Consider the following 23,663-nt stretch of genomic DNA (forward strand, 5'->3'; position numbering starts at 1 on the left):
GACACTTTCAAAGACAACTTTGATTTGTTGTTTGATGACTGCCTAAAATTTCTCAAACTTCTTTTTTTTGTATCTGTGAAATTATTATACCAAAATGTGATAATAGATCAGTTTCAGATTGCCAACCCCTGAATCTTTTTGTTTTTGTTTATTCGAGACAGAATTTCTCTGTAGCTTTGGAGGCTGTCCTGAAACTAGCTCTTTTAGACCAGGCTGGCCTTGAACTCATAGAGATCCACCTGCCTCTGCCTCCCAAGTGCTAGGATTAAAGGCGTGCACCACCACTGCCCGGCCCAAACCCTGAATTTTTAAGAAAAATGTTTAAACACTTTAGTTTTTCTGGAAAAGGGGTCAATAATTTCATCAGACTCTTGAAGAAACTAAAGATTCTTCAAAGGCAAAGAACAGAATAAATACATTAGCATTCAGGCATTTTGCTGGCCCACCCCCTTACCTCCTGACAAGATACACCTGTCAGCATTTCAGGCAAATACATAGCCAGCCCCAGAGACTTCCAGCCACTCATGCTCTTGTCGGTATTCAGGCAAATACTTAGTCAGCCCAAGACCCCACCACCGAATGTCAAGCACTGTGTGGCTGCATAGAGCTCTGTACGCATGCCCAAAGGGACTTTTTTTTTTACCTCCTTGCTGTATTTTTTATTAAGAATACATGTTGTTATGAACTATAGCTATACAGTTGCTGGCTTGACTTTGCTCCTCCTCTGTAGTAGCTGGGATTGTCTATCTTTTTATTTCATTTTTATTTTTTTAAAAAGAAAACAAACTATCTCTTTTTATTTTACATACCAATCCCAGTTCCCTCTCCATCCCCTCTTCCCATTCCCTACACCTATCCCCTCCCCCATCCATTCCTCAGAGAGGGTAAAGCACATTTCTTTGGATACAGTCCTCCCTACTATATCTAGGCTGAGCAAAGTACCCATCTGAAGAGAATAGGTTCCCTACAAGCCAGTACAAGGAGTAGGGATAAATCCTGGTGTCATTGCCAGGGGCCCCGCAGTCTTTCCCATCCATACAACTGTCGCCCACATTCAGAGGGACTAGTTTGGACCTATGCTGGTTCCTTCCTTGTCTGGCTGGAGTTGGTGAGCTCCCACTAGCTCAGATAGACTGTTTCAGTGGGTATCCCCGTAATGGTTTTGACCTCTTGGCTCATATTCTCACTCCTCCCACTCTTCAACTGGACTTAGGGAGCTCAGCTCAGTGCTCCTCCGCTATGGGTTTCTTCCTCTGTTTCTATCAGTTGCTGGATGAAAGTTCTATGGTGAGATTTAAGACAATCATCAGTCTGACTACAGGACAAGGGCAGTTCAGGCACCCTCTCTATTGCTTGGGGTCATCTTTGTGGATTCCTGTAAATTTCTCTAGTGCCAGGGTTCTTGCTAGCATCACAATGACTCCCTCAATCAAGATATCTCTTTCCTTGCTCTCATCTCTGTCCTTCCTCCATCTGGTTTTTCTCACCCTCCCTTCTCCCCCTACCCGCATGCTCCCAATTTTGTCAGGCAACCTTGTCTATTTCCCCCCCAAAGAGACTTTTTAAGCAAACTCTACCCGGCACTGGCTCTCTCTTCAGTACCTCCCTTCTTTCAGTTGACTTTCACGATTTCCTCTCTTCTTCCCCTTATCAATAAACTTCTCCATAGGCTTACTTTATGTCATGATTTGTTCTTGCTGCCACCGCTAAACTACAACACTACATGGATCTTAATTTCCCTTTAACCCCATATATACTGCTAACATTTGTGTCAAAGACATTGTGCATTTACCATATGAAAATCCATACAATGTAGTCTTAAACAGAATGAATATTTTTGATTGCTCATTAGCTGACATACACCATATATACTAATTTTTATTGCAATTAAAATGGAGGATAATTAATCTTTACCTTCTGTCTCATGAGATATCCGACTCTTAGTAAACTTAATTAACTTTAATAAAAGAAATGGAGAGGGAGAAATCATAAACTTGAAACTACTGTCTTTCAAAGATTAGACTGTGTTCTATTTCTATCTTTCCCCATTGGGCCTCAGATAAAAAAAAGACAGAATCGAAGTCATCATACGTTTTATAGTGCAAGCTCATCATTGTCTAACAATCCATGGGTGTCTTACATTTCTAATTTTTCTATTTATTAAAAAATAAAAACTAACTTTATTATTTCACATATCAATCCCAGCTCCCACTCCCTTCTCTCTTCCTGCTCCCTGACCTCTACCCCATCCCCCCAGCCACTCCTCAGAGGGCAAGGCACATGGCTTTGAGAAAGGACCAAGGCCCTCCCCCTTATATACAGGCTGAGCAAGGTATCCCTTCAAAGAGAATGGGTTCCAAAAAGCCAGTACAAGCAGTAGGGATAAATCCTGGTCCCACAGTCTGTCCTAGCCATACGACTGTCACCCACATTCCAAGTGCCTAGCTTGGTCCCATGCTATCTCCATCTCTGTCCAGCCAGATTTGGTGAGCTCCCATTAGTTCAGGTAAGTTGTTTCAGGGGGTATTCCCATCATGTCCCCAAATACTTTGCTCATATTCTCATTCCTCCCACTCTTTGACTGGACACTAGGAGCTCAGCCCAGTGCTCCAAGGTGGCTCTCTGCCTCTGCTTTCATCAGTTGCTGGATGAAGGTTCTATGGTGATATGTAAGACAGTCATTAATCTGACTACAAGGCAAGGCCAGTTCAGGCACCCTCTCCACCATTGCTTAGGGTCTTTGTTAGGGTCATCCTTGTGGGTTCTTGGGAACCTCTCTAGTGCCAGGTTTCTTCTTAGCCCTACAATGGCTCCCTCAATCAGGACATCTCTTTCTTTTCTGTCATCTCAGTACTTCCCCCATTTTGAGCATCCCATTCTCTCAAGCTCTCCTACCCTCTCGCCTTCTCCTCTTTTCCCCTTCTTCCCTCACTTTTCCCCAACCCCCACACTCCCAATTGTCTGAGGAGATTTTGTCTATTTCCCCTTCCCATGTATGTATGTATGTATATATGTATATATATATTTCTCTTAGGGTTCTCCTTGTTACTTAGCTTCTCTGGTGTCTAGGACTATAGGCTCAATATCCTTTGCTTTACAGCTAGTATCCTCTTATGAGTGAGTACAAACCATGCTCATCTTTCTGGGTCTGGGTTATCTCTCTCTCTCTTTCTCTCTGTGTGTATGTGTGTTTGTGTGCCTGTGTTTCTTCTGTCTGACACAGAGAGAAACACAGCCACACCGAAACACAGACAGATACACACAAACACATACACACACAAAAAAACCTTCTCATTGAAACAAAAGTGAAAATAACTAGACTAAATTACACAGTATCCATCTCACCACACTCATAGCTGTGACTCTTCAGAGAAAGATAAGTGGATTTTAGTGAAGGAAGAAGTAAACTGACTAGTTAAACAGAGTACCGAGAAAAAAGTTGTGTGTATGTGTGTGTGTGTTATGATGTGTAATCATGTCATATATGGAAGGACTTCATGGCTTATTCAGTACATGAATTTGAAACTGAAGATGTATCCTGATATAAATTTGGATGTGTGTTCACACTTATATGCAAAAGTAAACTCCAGGTGCATATGTTTGAAAAGTAAAATTTTTGGTAGAAAATATAGATAAGTCTGTAGATGTTAGGGTTGGGAAATATAAGATTTCTGAAGAGCACAGATTATTTTAAAAAGTGAACATGTAAAACTAACAATTTTATTAAGGAAAGGCATCTTAAAAATGAACAAAAGACTGCCATGGTCTTATGTGTGTGTGTGTGTGTCTGTGTGTGTATCTGTACGTAAGTGGAGGCAGACATATACCCCTCCTTTTAACCTTAAGAGTCTCTTGTTTTGCCTTTTAATATGCCAGGATAACAGGCCAATGAGCTTCCACAAATTCGGCCCCCAGCTCCCATCTTGCCTTAAGAGCATTGCTTCTCTGAGGGCTCTAGGAATTCTAGCTCAGATGCTCGAGCTTAAGTGGCAAGCTGTGTGCTCCCTGGGACATCTCTACAGCTCCCATCGTCTATTGATATTAACTACTCTTGTACCTTTTAGCCCATTCCTGCATAAATAGTTACGGGCGTTTGTGGTCATCTAACATGAGACACATGTGCATCATTCCTCAGAGTTAAAACGGTAAATAAGTCAAATGACAATCCATGGGAGGGTAGATTAAGGAGGCGTGTTATCACTCACAGTAGAATTTTAGGTGGCAGTCAAAACAAATGAATCACTGGAAAACAAAAAATATGGCTAAATCTTAGCAGTCACTGTTAATTTTAAAAAAACTTGATGATTTCATGCCTGTAAAATCAAAATAAGTATATTTAAAAATAAATATATATCTAAAATGCATACATGTATTTACACCCATATATATGTCTTTAAACCTGGAATATGTCCTTTTGAGTGAAAAAGACAGGAAGGGAAGACAGAAGAAAGAAAACAGAAGGAAATAGTTGTTTTGCATAGATTTGGTTAAATATATTGGTAGCAATGTTATTTATTTTTTGATATATGTGAATCACTGTAAGAAAGAAAAGAAAGCTCGTTGAGAATGTACCAATCGGTAAGCTAGCAATTTCAATGGGATTATATAAATAGACTTGTCCCCATCCACGGTGACAATACGAGAGCATGAAAAGGTTAGGTGATTTGTTCAACAGGGGGAACAGCACTTGTCATCTACGGTGCTCAAAATAGAAGTTCTGCTTTCTACTCCTGTGGTCAACAGAAGACAGAATGCTGGCTTCCTTTGACTGATATAAAATAAAGCTTCTCCAAGGAGCCTGTTATTCTGAACTACTGTGTAAGGACATGTAATTACAAGCTTCTTGAACGTACTGTTTATTTTATCATTTGTAATCGCAAATAAAAGCTTGCAGTGAGTATTTACCCAACAGTGACGCTCACAGTCTCCAGTGGCATTGCACGCTACTGCGAGGGTCCGTTTAGATAACTTTAAGATCAGTGACCCATTAGAGCAATTAGAGTCTATGAAGGTTCCTGCCACACAGACCCTCTTCTTGCTACAAGAAAGTGACATGTTGAAAACACTTTACACATCATAAAAATAAATGTGTCTACTCAGATAAAGAAAGCCGCAGAAACAGAACTACAGTTGTATTTTATAAAATTCTTTTTCTAATGACTGAGGTAATCACTTTCCTGCTGCATTTTCCCGGATGAAATTATGAATCATATCCTTAAAAGCAAGTGCAATGAGTACATCTATTCCTTGTCGTTATTACAATTATCATCTTAATATGCATAGCATTTATGCAAAAACAGAAAAGGAAGCACATATGGCCAGTAATTATAAGAAGGGATGTTCAGCAATTTAGTGATCAAAGAAATGCGAATTCTCGCTACAATGAGATACCATTTTAGTGGTGAATACTCCAATGTCTTCACTTTCAATTGGTGAATATTTAAATGTCTCACATACAGTTAAATATCCCATTGCATATGTCATCCCCATTCCACGCACACACTCACATAATGTTCACGTAGTTTTATCATTCACATATGATGCTATCATTCCCTGTAGATAATATATAACCCACATAAAGAAGGTTGTGTGACTACACAGAATTGGTAAAACTTTAAAGAAGACTAGTAGAACAATATTGTCGTGTTGATCCCTTAATGTCTTACTGGAGAACAGTCATTATTTTGAGGGTAAATAATGGGAAGGTATGCTATGTTTTTCAGAATCTGTTGTGTGTTGCTATGGTTTGAATGTGTCCTTCCAAAATTCAAGTGTTGTCACTGTGAGAGGGCCAGGGAACACCACCTTTCAGACTGCTAAGTCATTGTTTATTCATTTGTGGAAGTAAGTCTTTACAAATAAGGCTTCATCCAGCAGACAAGCTAGCCCCCTAGCTTGTCATTCCCACCTGCTGACTTGTGGGTATGAAGAAAAAAGACCCAATAGGTGCTAGACGCTGCCACCTTGCCTAGGGTGTTCTAGTGTTTGTTCCTCATAAACTACACAGTATCAGCTTTTTTTGTTGTTGTTGTTTTTCGGTAGCACCAAAAATTGGACTAAAATATATTTAAGTGCTCATTTATCCCCATTCCCTGCATTTATCCTTGATTTGTGTCATATACTACAAAGGATTAAATGACTTTTTTTAAAAATAAAAATAGATGATTGCTTCCTGGAGATTAATGAAGCCAAATCCACTAAATCGCTTATTTAAAAAGTTTAATTTTGGTTTATAACAAATTTCATGGAGGAGCACCCTTCATCGGCTTATTCTGATGGTAAGATTTCAAGAGGTTCTTTTGAACGAGAAATTGTTGATGTTATTCTTAGGATTCAATCACTTTTGTGCCTGTTTCAATAGTTGTGGGTGCTTCAAGTTGCAACTTAAATGTCTTCTGATAACAAAGAGGATCAAATACTCATTATGAGCAGAAGGAGACACTTGAGTTTTCTAATACACTTCAGTTGAATTCAAACTTTAGCCAATCCTTTGTCTCCGAGGGAAATGAAATCATCTTGGAAAGTCATCATCAACAGCCTTTGTTCACCAGGGAAGGCATTTAAATCCTTCTTTTGAATTGGGATGCTCTGAACAGAAGTAACCTTAGACAGAGTTTTGCCCACCTCTCTAGATGTCTCTAGAGCATCTTGTGGATGGCTGATAATAGGCATCTTCCTTTTGGCTTCCTTGACCCCTCTTGTAGCAGGAAAGACTGTGGGGTTTCTACATCTACCTTTTTCCTCTAAACAGCATGCATTCAGAGTCTCCCAGCAACAGAAGAAACTGTCATTGTAAGGACATGGAACTACTATACCTCAAATTTAAGCCTAAAATTTACAAGAATGTCTCATCACTGAAATAAAATTCTCTTGTGAAACTGTTCTAAGATTCTTCTAGTCTCAAAAAAAAAAAAATAGAGTGAGACTTCTGACCCTGGTTCAGTCAAATATATGAGCAGTTTTCCTCTGGGGAAAAAAAAAAAACATGAAATTTAAGGTAGCTAAAACTGTGTACTTAGTTCAAGTTCTAAACAAAAACTTTGGGAGATAATAGTTTCAAAGACAAAGCTATGTAATGACTAGGACACTTTCAAGGGCCCAGGCAGAGCATCTGTTAGGAAGATGCAAGGCTTTGACACTAATGCATGCTGATGGTGAAAGCGATAAATGCCCCTGGCTTTATTCACCACACTAAGAGAGCTGGGTTTTAGATGGAGAAATTGTGTATGTACTTCACATACACAGGCTCTGCCAAGACTTCTCTTTCATTAGGGCTTTTGCTTGATTAAAAAGCAGTTCACTGTCGGAAGAACCTGGCCTTTAACAGTATCCCGGAAGCATCACTCATGGGCACCGCGGGTCATTACCCTTCATATGGTACATAAAATTCAGAGTTTTGCTGCAACAATGACAGTTTTCGCCCAGTTGCACACGGAGTGGGAAGGACACAGCTGTTATTTTCACCACAATTGGCTTCAAAATATTAGCAAAATGTCAGAGTTCAGGAGGAGGATATGTCAAGTGAGCAGAAGTTCTACCTGAGTTTTCTTCTTTTTTTCTGAACTCCCCATCAGTTCAAGTATTTCTATACCACTTGACTTGATAAAGCTCTCTAGTTTACTTATGGGTTTTTTTTTCCCTTGGAAAATTGTCGAGACTTTCATGATGGTCAAATGTAAGCTTAGTAATGTACTTCCTTTTAAAGTGCGTGGATTTTTTATAGTGAAAAAGGAATGTACACTGTGTGGTGTAGTTTTGAGAGGTTCAGATATTAGCCCTCCTGACTGTGTGCGTATTGGTGGGAAACTTGTCACAAAACCGTCTGACTTTTGTGTCCCATTCTACTTGGCAATGCAAATCAAATCAAAAGAAATGTGAGGGCCATCAACTTTCTTTGACACTTTCCAATTTTAGTTCAATGTGAAGAGGAGATATGCATAACTATAAAGCCAGCTACATTTTCTTTAAATCTGTTCAATGCCTTCATCCAAGGACAATAGTTGTGAGTGAAGAATCCATGCCATTTTATCCATACATAATGAAGATTATTAAAAATTTACTAAACCAGAAAAACCCAACCCCCACACATTTCCCCATGAATAACTGTGGCTTTTGTGAAATAAGGGAAGGAAGCAATACTAAAAGTTAAATAAAAAGTGACATATATGTATATATACATCTATGTGATAGCTCTTGCTTTACATGTTTATACATGACTCTCAGTTTAGGATTTCCTCTTACTGAGAATTCACATATGGCCCAATAATAAATTAGCAAACTCTTTCTCTGTTGAGGGGCTAATGTCTAGAATGTTCAAGAAACTTAAGAGAAATTATTTTTGGTAATTTAATCTAATTTGCTGGTAAAAGGATGGAAATGAAAAAGATCATCCAAAGTAAGGTAGTCCAGACCTAGAAAGACAAGTATGGTATGTACTCACTTATAAGTGGATATTATCTGTACAGGATAATCATGCCACAATCCACAGACACAGAGAGGCTAAGTAACAAGGAAGACTCAATGTGTGTGTGTGTGTGTGTGTGTGTGTGTGTGTGTGTGTGTGTGTGTTTGGGGTAGGGGGGATGCATGAATCTCTCTGGGAAGGGGAAATGGATTTATTGGGTTGACTGGGGGTGGGTAGGGTTGAAATCAGGAAGAATGGGCGTGGGTAGAGAGAGTTCTCAGAGGGATGACTGGAATTGGGGAGCATTTCAGATGTGATGTGGAACCCTAATGCAAAGGAAATTCCCTGGAATCTTCTACGATGATCCTGGCAAAGACTCGTAGTAACAGAGGATACAGAACCTAAACCAGCCATCTTCTGTAATAGGCAAGGCTTCCTATGGGACTGGAACATCAACACAGCCACAAAACCTTTTCAACCTACAGTTTATCCTGCTTGAATAATGGGCTGGGGCTATGATGGCGCAGAACTTGTGCCAGTGGCCAACCAATGACTGGTCCAATTTGAGTCCCATGCCACAAGAGGGCGTCCACACCTGACACTGCCTGAGTGGCTAGGAACCAGAGGCTGGACAGCCCAGAGACCTAGGATTTAAACAAACACAACTGGGCAAAAACAACACAAAATAAATCAATGACGTGATTCCTAATGAAATTCTGCTATACTCATAGACTGAAGCCTAGCCCAGTCATCATTAGAGAGGCTTCATCCAGCAACTGATGGGATCAGACACAGAGACCCACAGTCAAACATTAGGCAGAGCTTGGGGGATTTTGTAGAAGGATTGTAGGAGAAGGTCGAGGACATCACAAGAATATGGTCCCACAGAATCAACTAAGTAGGACTCAGAGGGACTCATAGAAACTGCAGCAACACTAAGGGAGCCTGTATGGATCTGAGCTAGGTCCTTTACTTATGCGTTACCGTTATATTAGCTTGGGCTTTAGTGGGACCCCTAACATTAGGAGTAGGGGCATCTCTGACTCTTTTACTTGCTCTTGGGACCTTTTTTCTCCTACTGGGTTAGCTTGTCCAGCCTTGATATGAGGGTTTGTGTCTAATCTTCTTGTAACTTGTATGCCATATTCTGTTGATATTCCTGGGAGGTCTGCTCTTTTCTGAAGGGAAAGGAGGAGGAGTAGATCTGAGGAAGAGGGGGAGGTACAGGAGAGGGACTGGGAGCAGCGGTGGGAAAGGAAACTGCAGTCAGGATACAAAATAAGAGAGAAGAATAACTTTCAAAAAATGGGTGAGAGAGCACAGTGTCCATTTCTTAAAGTATACAAAGGCCATCATCACTAGAGAAATAAATACACAGGGAACCATAATTAGCTACTACATTACTCTAGTTGGCTGGCTGTTATCAGAGCGAGCTAAAGGTTACTGAAATTATCCAGCAACGGGGAGAGGAGGGTTTATATGAACACTGTTGATAGAAATTCACATTTCTAAAACTACTTTGAGAAATGTCGTGAAAGTTCTTCAGAAAATTAAAAATAGAACTAATGTATGATTCAGCATTTCCAGTCTGGGAATATACCCAAAGGAAATTAAATTGGAATGTGAAAGAGATGTCTGTGCTTCTATGTTTATTGAAGGATTATTCACAAGAACTAAGAATTAAAACAAAGCCGGCAAGACAGTTCAGTGAGTGGGTAAAGACGCTTGCCACCAAGCCTGATAATCCAAACTCAATCCCTGGGACCTACATGGTGGAAGGAGAGAACCAACTCCTGCCATTTGTCCTTTGATCTCCACACAAGTGTCATGGTATGACCCTCCCTGCAAATACATGTAGAGGTTTCCAAAGTATGAAAACAATTCAAAATCTCTAACAAAAGAGGCATACATAGATAAGATGTGGTACACACATACAGTGGAATAGTATCCTGCCTAAGACATGGATGAATACTATTGTTTGAGACAATATGGATGAACTTTTGGGCTTTATGTTAACTGAAAGAAGCTAAGCACCGAAGAACAGAAGCAGTAGTGAATCTCAGTGGCCAGTTTGATTAGACTTGAAATTAATAGCAAACACGCCTCTGGGAATAATGTGAGAAAAGAATGTCCATCCTGAGGGTGGGAGGTACAAAACTATTAATTTGGATTGAATAAAAACTGGGAAAACAAAGCACAACAAACAAATAAAAACAAACAAGAAAACCCGAGGAGTGCCAGCATTCACCTCTCTGGGTTCTTATAGAGAACGCAAAGCGATCAGCTCCCTCTTCATTTACCGAATTTGGATCACTTGCCTTGTTAAAGCATGAACCCAAATCTCTCTCTTAAGTTGCTTCTTTCAGGTGTTTTCTTAGAGAAAGTAGAAAGCTAAGTACCGCAACAAACACTGCATAATCACACTCAGATGTGAACTCTAAAAGTGGCTCGTTTGAGGAAAGAAGAAAAACAACATCTGGAGACAGAGGGGTGTGCAGGGAGGGGGTTATCACAGCCAGCAGAAATAAGGTCTGGTGTTCTGTACAGTAGGAAGATCACAGTTAACGGGAAGGTTTGCTTTTACATTTAAGAAACTCTGGAATACTGTCAACACTGATAAACGATGAAAGCAGTAGATGATACTAGCCATACTGATTTGATCAATAGACAAAGAATATATGTATCAGACATCACATCATGTCATCGCAATAAAATCTCCCTGTCCTAAAGGAGCTTGAAATATATTCTTTTACCTCTGCTGTGGCTATAAGCAGACCCCTTCATTTCAATAGAACCCATCAGTGGATATTTTCATATGCTTTGGTCATCTACATCCTTCATTTGTTATCTGGTTCTGTGCCATGGTTTCTTGTCTCTCCTATCACTCAATCAAATGGGCTAACAAGTCTTATTTTAAACATGATTTCTCTCCTTTTGACACATTCATTACCCTTGCCTTGCCATTATATGACAAGGTATCCAGGTCTCTTACTATGTTGCGTGAGCTACTTGAAAAGCAATTCTGTGTGTCAACATGTCTCAATATCTGGAACCTCTTACTAAAATCTTTAGTTTTTCATGGTTAAAAAATGCAAGAATACTCTCTTTCCTTAACTAATATTTCTACTGAAATATATCAAAATGTTTCAATTATTGTCACAAGACCCTTAGGGTTTCTATTGCTATGATGAAACCCTTGACCAAAAAGCAAGTTGGAGAGGAAAGGGTTTATTTCGTCTTACGCTTCCACAACACTGTTCCTCCTTGATAAAAGTCAGGTCAGGAATTAAACAGGGCAGGAACCTAGAGGCAGCAGCTGATGCTGAGGCCACAGAGGGGGTGATACAGGGTTGCTCCCCTGGCTTGCTCAGCCTGCTTTCTTACAGAACCCAGGAACACCAGCCCAGGGTTGGCACCACCCACAACAGGCTGGGCCCTCCTCCATTGATCACTAATTGAGAAAATGCCTTACCGCTGGATCTCTAGTAGGTATTTCCTCAATTTGGCTCCTTCCTCTTGGATGACTCTAACTTGTGTTGAGTTGACACACAAAATCAATCAGAACAACTGACCCCTGGTTGGTACCAGAAGTGGGGTATTGCTGTAATAATTCTGACCATGTTTTAAGGAGGATTGTGGAAGGCCTTTGAAATTTTGGACTAGAAGAGCCATTGGGTATTGAGAGCTCAGTGGAATATTCTTTAGAACCCTGGAAGATAAACCTGTATGGCAGCTCCCAGAACTAGGAATAAAGATGGTTATTCACATATCTTTTTCTTTATCTGACATACAGAGCATGAAATATTAGGGGACAACATATGTCTTTGTAATCATTTGCTAATCTGAAATTAAACATCACCATTTTGAAAGCATGAAATTTGAATCTCAATTTTAAAATGTAGGCCATTCTAGGTAACTATTCAGTGTAGAGCTAAAACACATTGGATCTACTTTTTTTTTTTAAAAAAATCACAAAATAAGCAGGTGCTGTACAATCTTTAGTTCATCTCACATTCAAATTCTTGTGTGAATATTCTCTTATCTCCCTGTATAGATGTGACTCATTGGAAAAACATAGTATCACATATTAAACCATTTCTTGGTCATGTACTCTGAGGTCACAGTCACAGAATGGGTACAGTTTAACCAGAAATCGAATTCTTTCAGGGTTTGTCAACAAAAAAGTACAACCGAAAAATCTGCTGATGTCTGTGTGCAAAGTATGATGCTGTGTATGGCTTGGCTTATTAGTGAGTATGTTGTACCTATCTACTAATAGAGCAACACCTTCGTCAGATGCATAGGCTGATAGTCCCCTCTAAGTACTGATGTCAACATTATTTGTTTTTAAACTTTAGTATTACAAATTACAGAAAAATAGTTAAGAAAACTTTCAATTTTTTCAGAGCATTGATTTTTCACCTAAAACACATGAAATCTCAAATTCTTTTCCTAAAAGCATGGAGCATATGCCAAGAGTTGATTCAGTAGTCTCACCTTGCGCATATAGCAAAATATGAAACTACCTCATACAATAGTAATTATTGTTGAATTTATATAAGGCAATATTTACAAATGCCAACCCTACTCTTTTGTTTTGAGCACTTGTGAGACTTATACCTGGTTTTCCTCTGTTAGCTATGACCCATAATGCAGTTTAAATTTTAGGTAACAAATATTTCTGGGAAAAAGTCAGAGAATTTAAGAACAAAAATCCTAAGATCATTTAAATGTAAAGCAAAGATTCCTTATTCATTATCAGCCATACAGAGACCAAGAATGAAAGCCCTCTTAACCCACGCTTATTTAACTTTTGGATATTCATTGCCAGACTTCCTAGAATCAATTTTTTTATTGGCTTTTGATTCCCCTGTCTGGCAACACATACTTATATTTTATAATGTATTGCCATTGAAGGCGTTTTCACGATGATACTATTTAAAGCTGTTGTGTTACAATTTTGCAATTGCTTCCCACATCATATATAATGCAATGCAGAGATAACAATGACAATAACTGCAGACTGTAGACGCACGATCGATTCTAAATCACTGCTACAAATGCCAGACAAGATGATAAGTACTGAATCTAAGAACAAAATTAGAACTAAGTACTTAGCGTGAACATAAAAATACTCTCACCATTTCAGGTTTGTACAGTGTAAAACAGTCATTTTTGCTTACATTCCCTTCTTTATGAACATCTTTTTGTATTCTTGACTGGTTAGCATGTATGGTCTGCATAAATAGTGTACTTCATTAGGACATTTTCATGCATGTCTGTCCCAATTGTCAAGACCCAAATGCAGAACCAACAGATACGTCTATCTCTCCAACGTTATGTCCTCAATTCATCAACAATTCATTTTTGCTTCAGAAACACAAGAAGCATTCGACAACTTCCTATTGTACTGCCGCCACACTCCATCTCTCATTTGACATCCTCATTACTTGGTTTCTGGTTCCTGGCCTCTTGTTTTCATATTTGTACAAGTGTTTGTGGTGTTTTTTTTAAAAAAATTAATTAATTATTTTGGTAGTAGCCAGAGAGACCTTTCCCAAAGCAAACCAAGTTTGGCCAAAAATCTCCCAGAAAACCTTACAGAGAATAAAAACCAATGTTTGTATCTGACCAAAGAAGCTCTGTGTAACCTGCTCTCCAGCTGTTTCTAAGGAATGTATCTTGCCCATTCCATGAAAACTTGCTGCCTTGTGGAGTATTTATTCATGCATTGAGACCATTTTTGCCTTTGAGGTTTTGCATTTGTGATTTGCTGTGCCTGAAACACCACCCTCCTCAGGATGTGTGTGACTTTTTTTAAATATTTAACTGTACTTTTTTCCTCCCCGATCTTCCTAAATTGTTCAAGTCTTGTTCCAACCCTTTCTGATCCACGTTTCTCCTGCCTATGGCATCGTCACTCGCTCATGTTCTATTGTAAGCTAATCTATCACTATTTTATTTCATGAAGAGTGCAAGTTCTGTGAGCACAGAGACTCGGAATTGATCGTGAGCCTCATAGTTACTGAGCAGAGATACATGTTTTATGTGCCTTGTCCGTGAGTCCCTTCTGCAGAAATCAGAATACTATGACAGAGAAGAGATGACTTAATTTCTAAAAAAGGAAGAGTTGGCTACAAATTCTCAAGAGATTACGCAATCCAAAAGGAAAGAAAAAAGAGCCTGGAGAACATAGCTGCTACTTTGACAGCATTCACATGAGGTTATCTGAGGTTATCCAAGGGTTTCTTGGTGCCATATACTTTTTGTACTAAGGGGAAGACAGCCATAGAACTAGTACATGTGGAGAAATTTCCTTCAAACCCTTGCTCAACTGATAGGCTGAAAATTTAGGAGTATAATTATAGTTATTTATTCCAGCTTTGTTCAGTATTAACAAAAAGCAAATAGCAAACAGTGTCACCTGAGAAATTCTAAGCACAAACATTGTAAGTCAACCCCCTGCCAAGTCTCAATGCTAAATGCATGGCAGAGGCTACAGCTTAAATCTACAGAGTATGTGCATGCCTGCTGCAGTCAACTAGGAAGGTCTTTTGGACCTATCAGTGACCCATAAACCAGCATCATTCACTTGCAGCGTTACAAAAGAAGATTGAAGCCTGGTGCATCTGTCCTTCAGAGGCATGCACTTGGCACTATAACAAACTCTTTCTGGTGTTCAATGGGTTCATATGGCCTTGAGGAAGAGACCAGTAGAAGATCCATCAGCTGGGTCTCCTAAAACAACAGCTACGCTGTTGTATTTATAGACTCTGGGCTCTGATTAATTGAGTTTTATCGAGTGAGTGACAGGTAAACTATAAAAGGTTACTAAATAAACGAGCTAGCTTATATTTCTGAAGGATGTTTTCTTGTGAGCCATTAAATTAATCAGTTGAGTAAGTCGATTTTACCACAATCCAATGTAAGGGATTTAAATTGTCATGTGAGCACAATTGTTTTTTACCTCATTTAACAAAAACAAAACTAAGCCAGGAAGCATTATGCAGACTTGCTACAAGGCATGCCAGTCTAGTTGGAGATTCTTCCATTATCACACTAGACATTGCCATTTAAGTAGCCATAACTTCAGTTGGTAGGAAGTTACTCTTTCAGGCTTAACTATGAAAGATTTACTCAAGTGTGCCCACAAGAAATGACCTCATTAATTATGATTATTTCTACTTGAATCTCTGGGTGGCTCCACGGAACTGCTGAGTAGTTCAGAATACACACGCAGGCACCTGCTGAAGCAGAGCCTTCTCTGGTATCATAAAAAAAAATCAACATTTGGTTTTATATAAACGTATAATTTCTGCCTGGGTCTAATTTAAGAGTTTAGCAGACTAAATTATGTTTTATCATCTGTCCAAGGGGCTAAAAACAGAAAGCAAAGATGTACTTCTAAGCTTAACAATTTCAACTGTTTATATGGGAAAACATGCTTTCTACCCAGAAGACATATGGCCTAATGTAGTTGTTAAAAATCTGTGTCCTACCTCTCGGATTGCTGTACAAAACTCACTCTGAAGCACCTTTTTGAGAGACTGTAGCTTGTGCACAGGTACTTCTCCGGATTCTTGAAGCTTTTCCAGTAGTTCAATTGCTCTTGCAACATCTGAGTGGGGGAAAGAAACAATTACCATGGAGACAGAGAATAAATCATCACATCACAAAATGCCATCGTTTCAAGTGAGTGATGACATCGTCCCGGTTGATAATCAGGTAGAATTAATTGTAAAATCAGAACCTATAACTTGGAGCTTATTGGTTTCATAGGCCCTTTAACTTGTCAAATGTTAAGTTTTTGCTTATATATTTGATGGCAATTCTTAGCATTAACTGAATTAAGTATTCTAAACTCAAGATCTTTCTAACATAGCTTCTTACATACTGTGTGCACACCACAACTTTTTTTTGAGTTTGTTACTTCTTTTTAGATGGCATTTATCACAGATGCAATACAGTACTTATTAGCATGATGATTTGCTTGTGCAGCTCCTGTCTTTGTCTATAAACTCTCTGAGGAAGAAACTTTACTAGTTTACCAAGGTTCTCTCAGTCTGGTACGATGTTAATTACACGTGTTTGATGGATGAAATTACTTGACCAACTTTCTCCATTTCACCCCTATTCACTGTTGCGTTGTTCTGGGTCCTTGTTATCTGTTTTCTGTACACCTGAAGTAGCTTATTCTCCAACGTCTTTGTTTGCTCTACAATTTTACCTTCTCAAAACAGAAATTTGATCGTAGCCTCATCTGCCAGCTTTTAGAACAGTGTCAAGAGGGTTTTCAAATATTAATGTCAAAGGTTAATGTATCAAGACTTATGCTAACTTTTAGAGCCAGCAAATCTTAAATCCCTGAATTATTTCACGTTGCCAAGAGAAAATAATGTAATGAAAGCCCATTTAAAATTATTTATAGTGATTCCTTCCCACACAGTTGCTGTAGTCCTCATTCCACCGAAAAGTCACTTAGGCATTAAACAGTAGGACATTAAGCTTCTAATTCCTAGGCAACTAGCTACAGAACATATTACATATCACTGCAGTAAGATTACAAACCCATTCATCCATCCATCCATTTGCTCATCCATCTATCTATGCACCTATCAATTAAAATTTCTGATATGTAATACAAAGCTTTTCCAGAATAATATATTTCAGAAATCATGGAATTCACCATCTAACAAGAAAAAAAATTCTTCAACAGCACAGTTACCTATGGGAAAAATTGTTACGCTTCTGAATTTGGGAAACTTAGCATGGGTGTGTGTATCTAACGGAAGCAAATTGCCGGGGAGGGATTTTAGAATCTCCCACTGAAGCAGTTATTTTGATTGCCAATTGTAGCCCAAAGTAAAACAAATCATGAAATCAATGTGACACTGTCAGTTTCCAAAGTCTGTCTTTTACAACGTAAACTGGAAGATGGCACGGCCAATTGGACAACACCAGGCACATCGACAATCAATAAAATACCAGGGGAGACGGTATGCATTTCCAGCACAGAAAATACTCTACCCAGATACCCCATGGGCACAGAGAACTCAGTATATTTAAAGCTGAGCTCATTATTATTTTTTCCTTGAAACCAGCTCTTCTTTTCCTGCATTGCATATTTCCATTAATAGGACCCCGAGCAGCCTGACTCCCAGGCTGGACTGCGGCAGCATCTTTCACACTCACCCCCTCAGGCAGTTAGTCAGCAAGTGCTATGGATCCTCTCTACAAAGCACCTACTGAATGGCATCCTCCACTTCATTATTTCAGGGACGCCTTCGTCATTTCTCACCCGTGGTCCAGGAACGTACCCTGACTGATCTCCTTTCAGTTAGTCCCTTCGTGTTCAGACTACCCACTGCGCTGCCTCTTGGGTAACTCTCCTGGATGACAAATCTAGGTCTTAGCCCCTTGTACATAAAACTTCACTGACATCCTGTTACCTGCTGGATAAAGTGCAGGTCATTTGGCGGTTTGTCGAAGGCTTTAGCAATCAAATTCCTTTCCTGCATTAGTAAATCCCACCACCCCCAGGCTGTATCTTGGAAATCCATTTTTTTTCCATTTCTAAAACAAGTCACAGAATGTCACACTGTCATAGCACATTTCCTGGCCATTGGCAAACAATCCATTCATTCTTCTTGTAATTTTGCCTTTTTTTTTTTTCTGTGTGTGAACAGAAACACGCAACAGAGGAGAAAGTCCCTTCTCTTGTTTTGGGGGCATGTGCTTTCTAAGGGTCCCAAACATGGGGTAGGACATATATGGCAAAGGCATATTTTATCCTCTGGGAGGCTGGACAAGAGTAACACTAAAATAACTCCTAGGTAGGTGGTGAAAACAGGAAAAGGGCGAGGGGTATTTTAGGCAAACAGGATCCGTGAAGATGGAAGGCTTAATTAAAGGACTGGGTCAGTTGTGGTTCAAGTTGAAACAAGAGGGAATGTACCCAGAGACGGACTAGTGAGAGGGCGTCTTGTGGAGGATATCTTGGTGCTTGTAGGGGAGACCTAGCTCAAAAAGCATCAGGATGTCTTCACTGATGCCTGTGTTCCTTTTAGTACTCCTTGTTCACGCCTCTGTTACACTAGTCCTTATTATCACTCTGTCTCAGTTTGCACACCTGTCTTCCTCCTTTATCACTGGGCATTTACACATTTCTTACTTATGTGTTCCCATGTTTGTGTGGCGTGTGTCCATGTTTATATGTGCGTGCATCCATGTGTGTGCTGGTGTGCAGGAGTATAAGATGCCTGGCCCCATTGGTCAGCAATCTCAGGAAGCAGAGAGATGAATGTCAGTATTTAGCTCGCTCCCTTCTTTCTATTCAGCCCAGGACCCTTCCCCGGATGGTTCCAATCACATCCAGAAGGTGTTTTCTTTCTTCATTTGACATCTTCTGGAAATAATACCCCCAGACCCAGCCAGGCATCTTTCTATGATGATTTGAGATTGAGTCTAGTTGAGAGTGAAGATTAACCATCACAGCTGTATACTATAATCATCCAGGGAGCTTTTAAAACACAGATGCCTGGTGCAATCACATGCACGGGATTACAGTGTGGCTGACTCTGCATGGTATCTGGACACGAGGCTCAAACGCATCCAGGGTAGACACATCTAGATGATCTAGTGAACTTGATGTTGTCAAAGTCCCTCTGAGATTATATTGTGCAGAGAGGGCTGTTAAAAACCTGCCACAGATTAAATGGCTCGAAATATAATTGTTCCTGAGACCACTAAGAGAGCTGACTGAGACGCAGGCTCCTAGCCCTCATCCTCATTTGAGAGATGTTGATTGAGAGGGTGAGAAAATAAGACCGGAGTATCTTATTTATAAAAAGTGTTCTAAGTGACCTTGTGTAAATACTGGTTCATTCTTTCCTAAGTAATACATTAGAACAAAGTGAACTTAGTTTATTTCATCCCTAACAAAAAGCCTTGCATTCTATTATTTTTTGAGATAGCATATAAAAACGATGCTAAATTGGATTCTTCAAGGTGTCTCAGAATTACCGATAAAAGCCCAGGGTTTAAAGTGATAGCGTTGAGCACCACTTCATTTTAGTACCGTAAAAAGTGACATGTGAATTCTGACCAGTGAACTCCAAATCTCTGAGTAGTATCCACTCTCCTTGTTTTTAAGATTCCAGGTGGCTTCTATGGCAATGCAGGCATTAGAAAAATACTGTTCAGTAAGATTTCTGAAGGAAACTAGACACACTTGGAGTATGGCTTACTGAATGTTAAGTTGGTTCTGTTATATTGCCTCATTAAATGTTTCCCACTCCTTACATTGGGTACCTGGGTGAAGACAGACATTTTCAAGGAGATTTCTTGTTAATTTTTGACAGAATCACAAAACCTTTGCGTCTGCCCCATTAACCAAGTGTAGGAGGAGGTCCCAGAAGAACAACTGTAGATTGTGGAAGTTCTGGGATAAAGAGAGACTGACATCTATTGGCTGCATAGGCTTGGGGATCATAACCAGCCAGCCGTCTATGTCTATCTGAGCAGCTTAGAGAATCTAGGAGGAAATGGATACTGGGCCTTGAGCCTTCTTGCTGATATCAGTACACTTGAGTCCTGCAGTATGAATTCAGGGAGACTTAGTAGGTGATAAAAGATGAAGGGCTTCTAAGAACCAAACATGGAAAACTTTGGGCCCTCCGTTGCAAACCAGGCTGGTGCTACTGATAAGCAGACATGAGACCTGGACCTGTATACAGTATCCTGATTTTGTACCAAAAAAAAAAAAAAGACCTTCAAGATCGAGATCCTGGAAGGAAGATAAAGAAGCTTTTGAGTCCTCTCAATAGTTAAAACTACTGCAATGAAGAATGTGGCTTGTGTATCAGAGCTCTATTGAAGTTCTTGCTGAGCACGCCCCTGTATTTATTTCATGAAACCTAAATCGATTACTGGCATAAAAGCTTGAATCTACTACCGTATCTTATGGTAGGACAGAAACTGGATAAAGGCAGGAAGGACTGCTAAACAACTACCAGAAAAAGAAGATGATCAAATAGATTTTCTTCCTGAAACCTCCACTTTATCGACTCTTAATACTGCCATGCCACCAGGAAAAGAGGACACCTGGGAATCATGCTTGTAAACCCATCCACCTTATATCTTTGCCTCTATTCACCCTCCTCTTAGAGGCAATGGCACACTGTAATTGAACATCTGCCGTTCGCGACTCTTAGTCCATTTGCGGATGGTTTAGGAGACTGCTGCAGACTGGATAATTCATGAAGAACAATTTATTTCACATAGTGATTCTTGAGGCAGAGAAATTCAAGATCAAAGGGCTGCAGTCTAGCTAGGGCTTTCTTGCTGTATCATAATACAGCAGCGGCTAATACGTGGGAAGCAAATGGAGACAGTGCTAGCTTCCAGAAGAGAGCCACTCTCAAGAGAACTAGGCCACATCTACAACAATGGCAAATGCTGATGATCATTCCAGCCACAAAGGATGAGCTAATGACTCATCCCTCTCAAAATGTCCCGGTTGTTATTATTGTCACAATGGCAATTAAACTTCAATATTGATTTCACAGGACTAGTCAAACCATAGCATGCGTCTGTGCCTCCCTCCCATTTAGGTACTTCTGATGTACACAATGCATTTTTTTTTCCCATCTCAAGAGCTTCAAAACAACCCTGGAGTTTAAAGTTCAAACTTTCATCTAAATCAGATATGGAGTGACATGCTTGAACCCATGATTGAACCTTAGACAATTCTCTTTATCGGTGAGAGATATGACCTAAAAACATAATCTGCTTTCAAAATATTGCGATAAGACTGGCATGAAAAAGACACGAGAACACCAAAACAGAGAAATAGGGAAAACACGGAAGACTGCTAGTTAATTTTATATTTATCACAAATTGCAAATAAGGCTAAAATGTAATAATAAAAACACATTAAATTCTGTATTTTTCCCATGGGAAGTAAAAAAAGACAGATATCCTGAGTAAATTGGGAGCATGGGGCCCATGGGGGAGAGGGCAGAAGGGGAAGGAAGGGGAATACAGGGGAGCAGAGAAAAATATATAGTTCAGTAAAATAAAAAAAATTTAAAAATTCTGTATTTTTCATGGTGGACACAGAAGTATAGAAATTAGGATATTGTGTCTATAGGTTTACACTTTCCTTGCTTCTCCTATTGTCCTGTTGACCAGTACTTGGCTCCTTTCTACCCATATCAATCACTTTAGCAAATGGTTGCATGGTCATCCCATTTGCATTCTTTCCCAAACAAAATTCTTTCCTTTGCACATATAAATTTCAAACTGGACGAATCTTTTTTTTTTCTGACTTCCAATTTCCTTTTAATTCTGTCTTCCATCTTAAGTAACTTATCTGCCATCTCGCAATGTATATAGTTAAAAGTAGTCATGCAGCTGCCTGACTGCTGCTTAGATGTTTTTTTCCCTGCTAGATATTTTAGTCCATAACGCTCAAGTTCTACATTCCATAAAGCTTTAGCACATGGGCATCATTCCAGCAACTTCTTTGCTGCCGTTTAAGAAGAACAGCCTTTGCTTGAGTCTCCAGCATCTTATTTCTCATTTTGATCTGAGACCTCATGGTCTTTACTGTCTGTATTTCTATCAACAGTCTTACCATGACCACAGTAAATAATTCTGAGAAGTTATAAATTTTCCCTTTTCTTTTCTGCTTCTGAGCTCTCATTAGAAACACCCTTTGTACTTTGTTCACAAGAACACAGCCTGTTGCTAACCTCTTCCAAACTCTCTTAGACTCTCTGCTTGGGTACCAGTTTTAAATCCGCTCTTCATTTTCTGAAAGGGGTTGTTGCAATAGCTCCTCATCTGGGTACCAATCCACGGCTGTCTGTTCTCTGTGGCTATAACAGAAACTCATGGAGTGGGCCACTTATAGAGAAAATCAATCTATTTTTCACAGACTGAAAAGCTGGTGAGTCCATGAGCATGGTGCAGATAACAAGGAACATTGTGTGCATTATAGCATAGGAGGAAGAAAAGCAAGCAACACAAGTCAGAATTCATCATTAGAGTAGAATTATTGAGAATACATAGCTCAATCTCTGATTAATGGTATGGATTCATAATAAGCACGGCCCCTACTCATCTAATCACCCCTCAAGGATTTTACTGATTAACATTTCGACTGCAATTCATTCAGCAACAATATGTGGGGAGGGGCACTAAAACTACAGGATAAAGCCATTATATGTTAGTATTTTTGGAACTTTTAACCCATTTATCTTCACACATATTTGTAAATGGAATAAATATCTATGTTGTCATCAGAGTTATGGAGGGTTTAAGGAACTCACTAGCAAATGGGAAATTCAGTTTGGAATCTGGTTCTGAGCTACTCCAAACCCCACGCTTTTAGTGCCCATTTCTGTTGTGACTTTACTTTCAGCAGCTTTTCTTCTTTGACATTCAGTACTTTGACAATAGCTCTGTGCTCCGCGGGTTTTCTTGGTCAGACTCTGAGCTCTTAATTTCTCCTCTTTCAAGAAAGATTAACCCTTATGCATTTACTAGTGTACCTCTCTCAGGTGGTAGCCATTGAACAACAGGATCGCCTAGAGAGTTTTCAAATGACAGAATAGAATGGTTATTAGGCTAGGCACTCCATTGGAATTACCTGAGGGTGCTGAGAAAGTCACAAAGGCCTGGCTCCTGCTCACATATATTTCTGATTTCATTGATCTTGTGTGTGACCTGGGCATCAGAATCTTCAGAGTTTCCCAGCTACCATAAAGTAAAATTATATTAAGACTCACCAGCTCAGGAGCTCAGTGTATCCTTGTTATTTTAATTACAGTTAAACTCATTCTATCACAGAGAATACACAAATGCAGAGGATAAAACTTGTTCTCTAAGGAAACATCTGGTCATGAAAGAAAAGAAATTTGAATCAAGCAACAGGGTTTTAAAATCTGGGCTACATTTGAAACGTGGCTTTGTAGCCAACATCTAGCCAGATGTTCGTATCTAGAGGTTCTGCTCTGGTATAATTAAACATAGATACAAAATAAGAGTTAGGCTTAAAGAATGAATGTGTCCCAAATTTATGCAAATCTGTCATTATTCTATAAAGATTAGAATATAACAGTATTTTGTAGGGTTATTTTATTTATAAGTTAGGTATAATGAGTAACCTTGTGATGATTTAAAGTACACACAGAGAGATTCTTACGTTATTTTCAAACACTCCACCCTGTGGCTTAGATACATGAATTATCTGGCC

General features: G+C 39.4%; 1 protein-coding gene across 6 annotated transcripts in view; it reads right to left on the reverse strand.

Annotated features, from left to right (window-relative positions):
* The window catches only part of Lin7a (lin-7 cell polarity scaffold A), a 129,994-nt gene that overhangs the window by 61,682 nt on the left and 44,649 nt on the right, over window positions 1-23,663 (reverse strand). For 4 of the 6 annotated variants that reach the window (XM_075954239.1, XM_075954238.1, XM_075954240.1 and 1 more), the window contains exon 2: window positions 15,904-16,022. The exons of the other annotated variants lie outside the window; for them this stretch is intronic. In XM_075954239.1, coding sequence (XP_075810354.1) covers window positions 15,904-16,022 — 119 coding nt within the window. The remainder of the gene's footprint in view (window positions 1-15,903; window positions 16,023-23,663) is intronic. 6 annotated transcript variants of the gene reach the window in all.

This window comes from Microtus pennsylvanicus, chromosome 20, assembly GCF_037038515.1.
Source record: "Microtus pennsylvanicus isolate mMicPen1 chromosome 20, mMicPen1.hap1, whole genome shotgun sequence".
NCBI lineage: Eukaryota > Metazoa > Chordata > Mammalia > Rodentia > Cricetidae > Microtus > Microtus pennsylvanicus.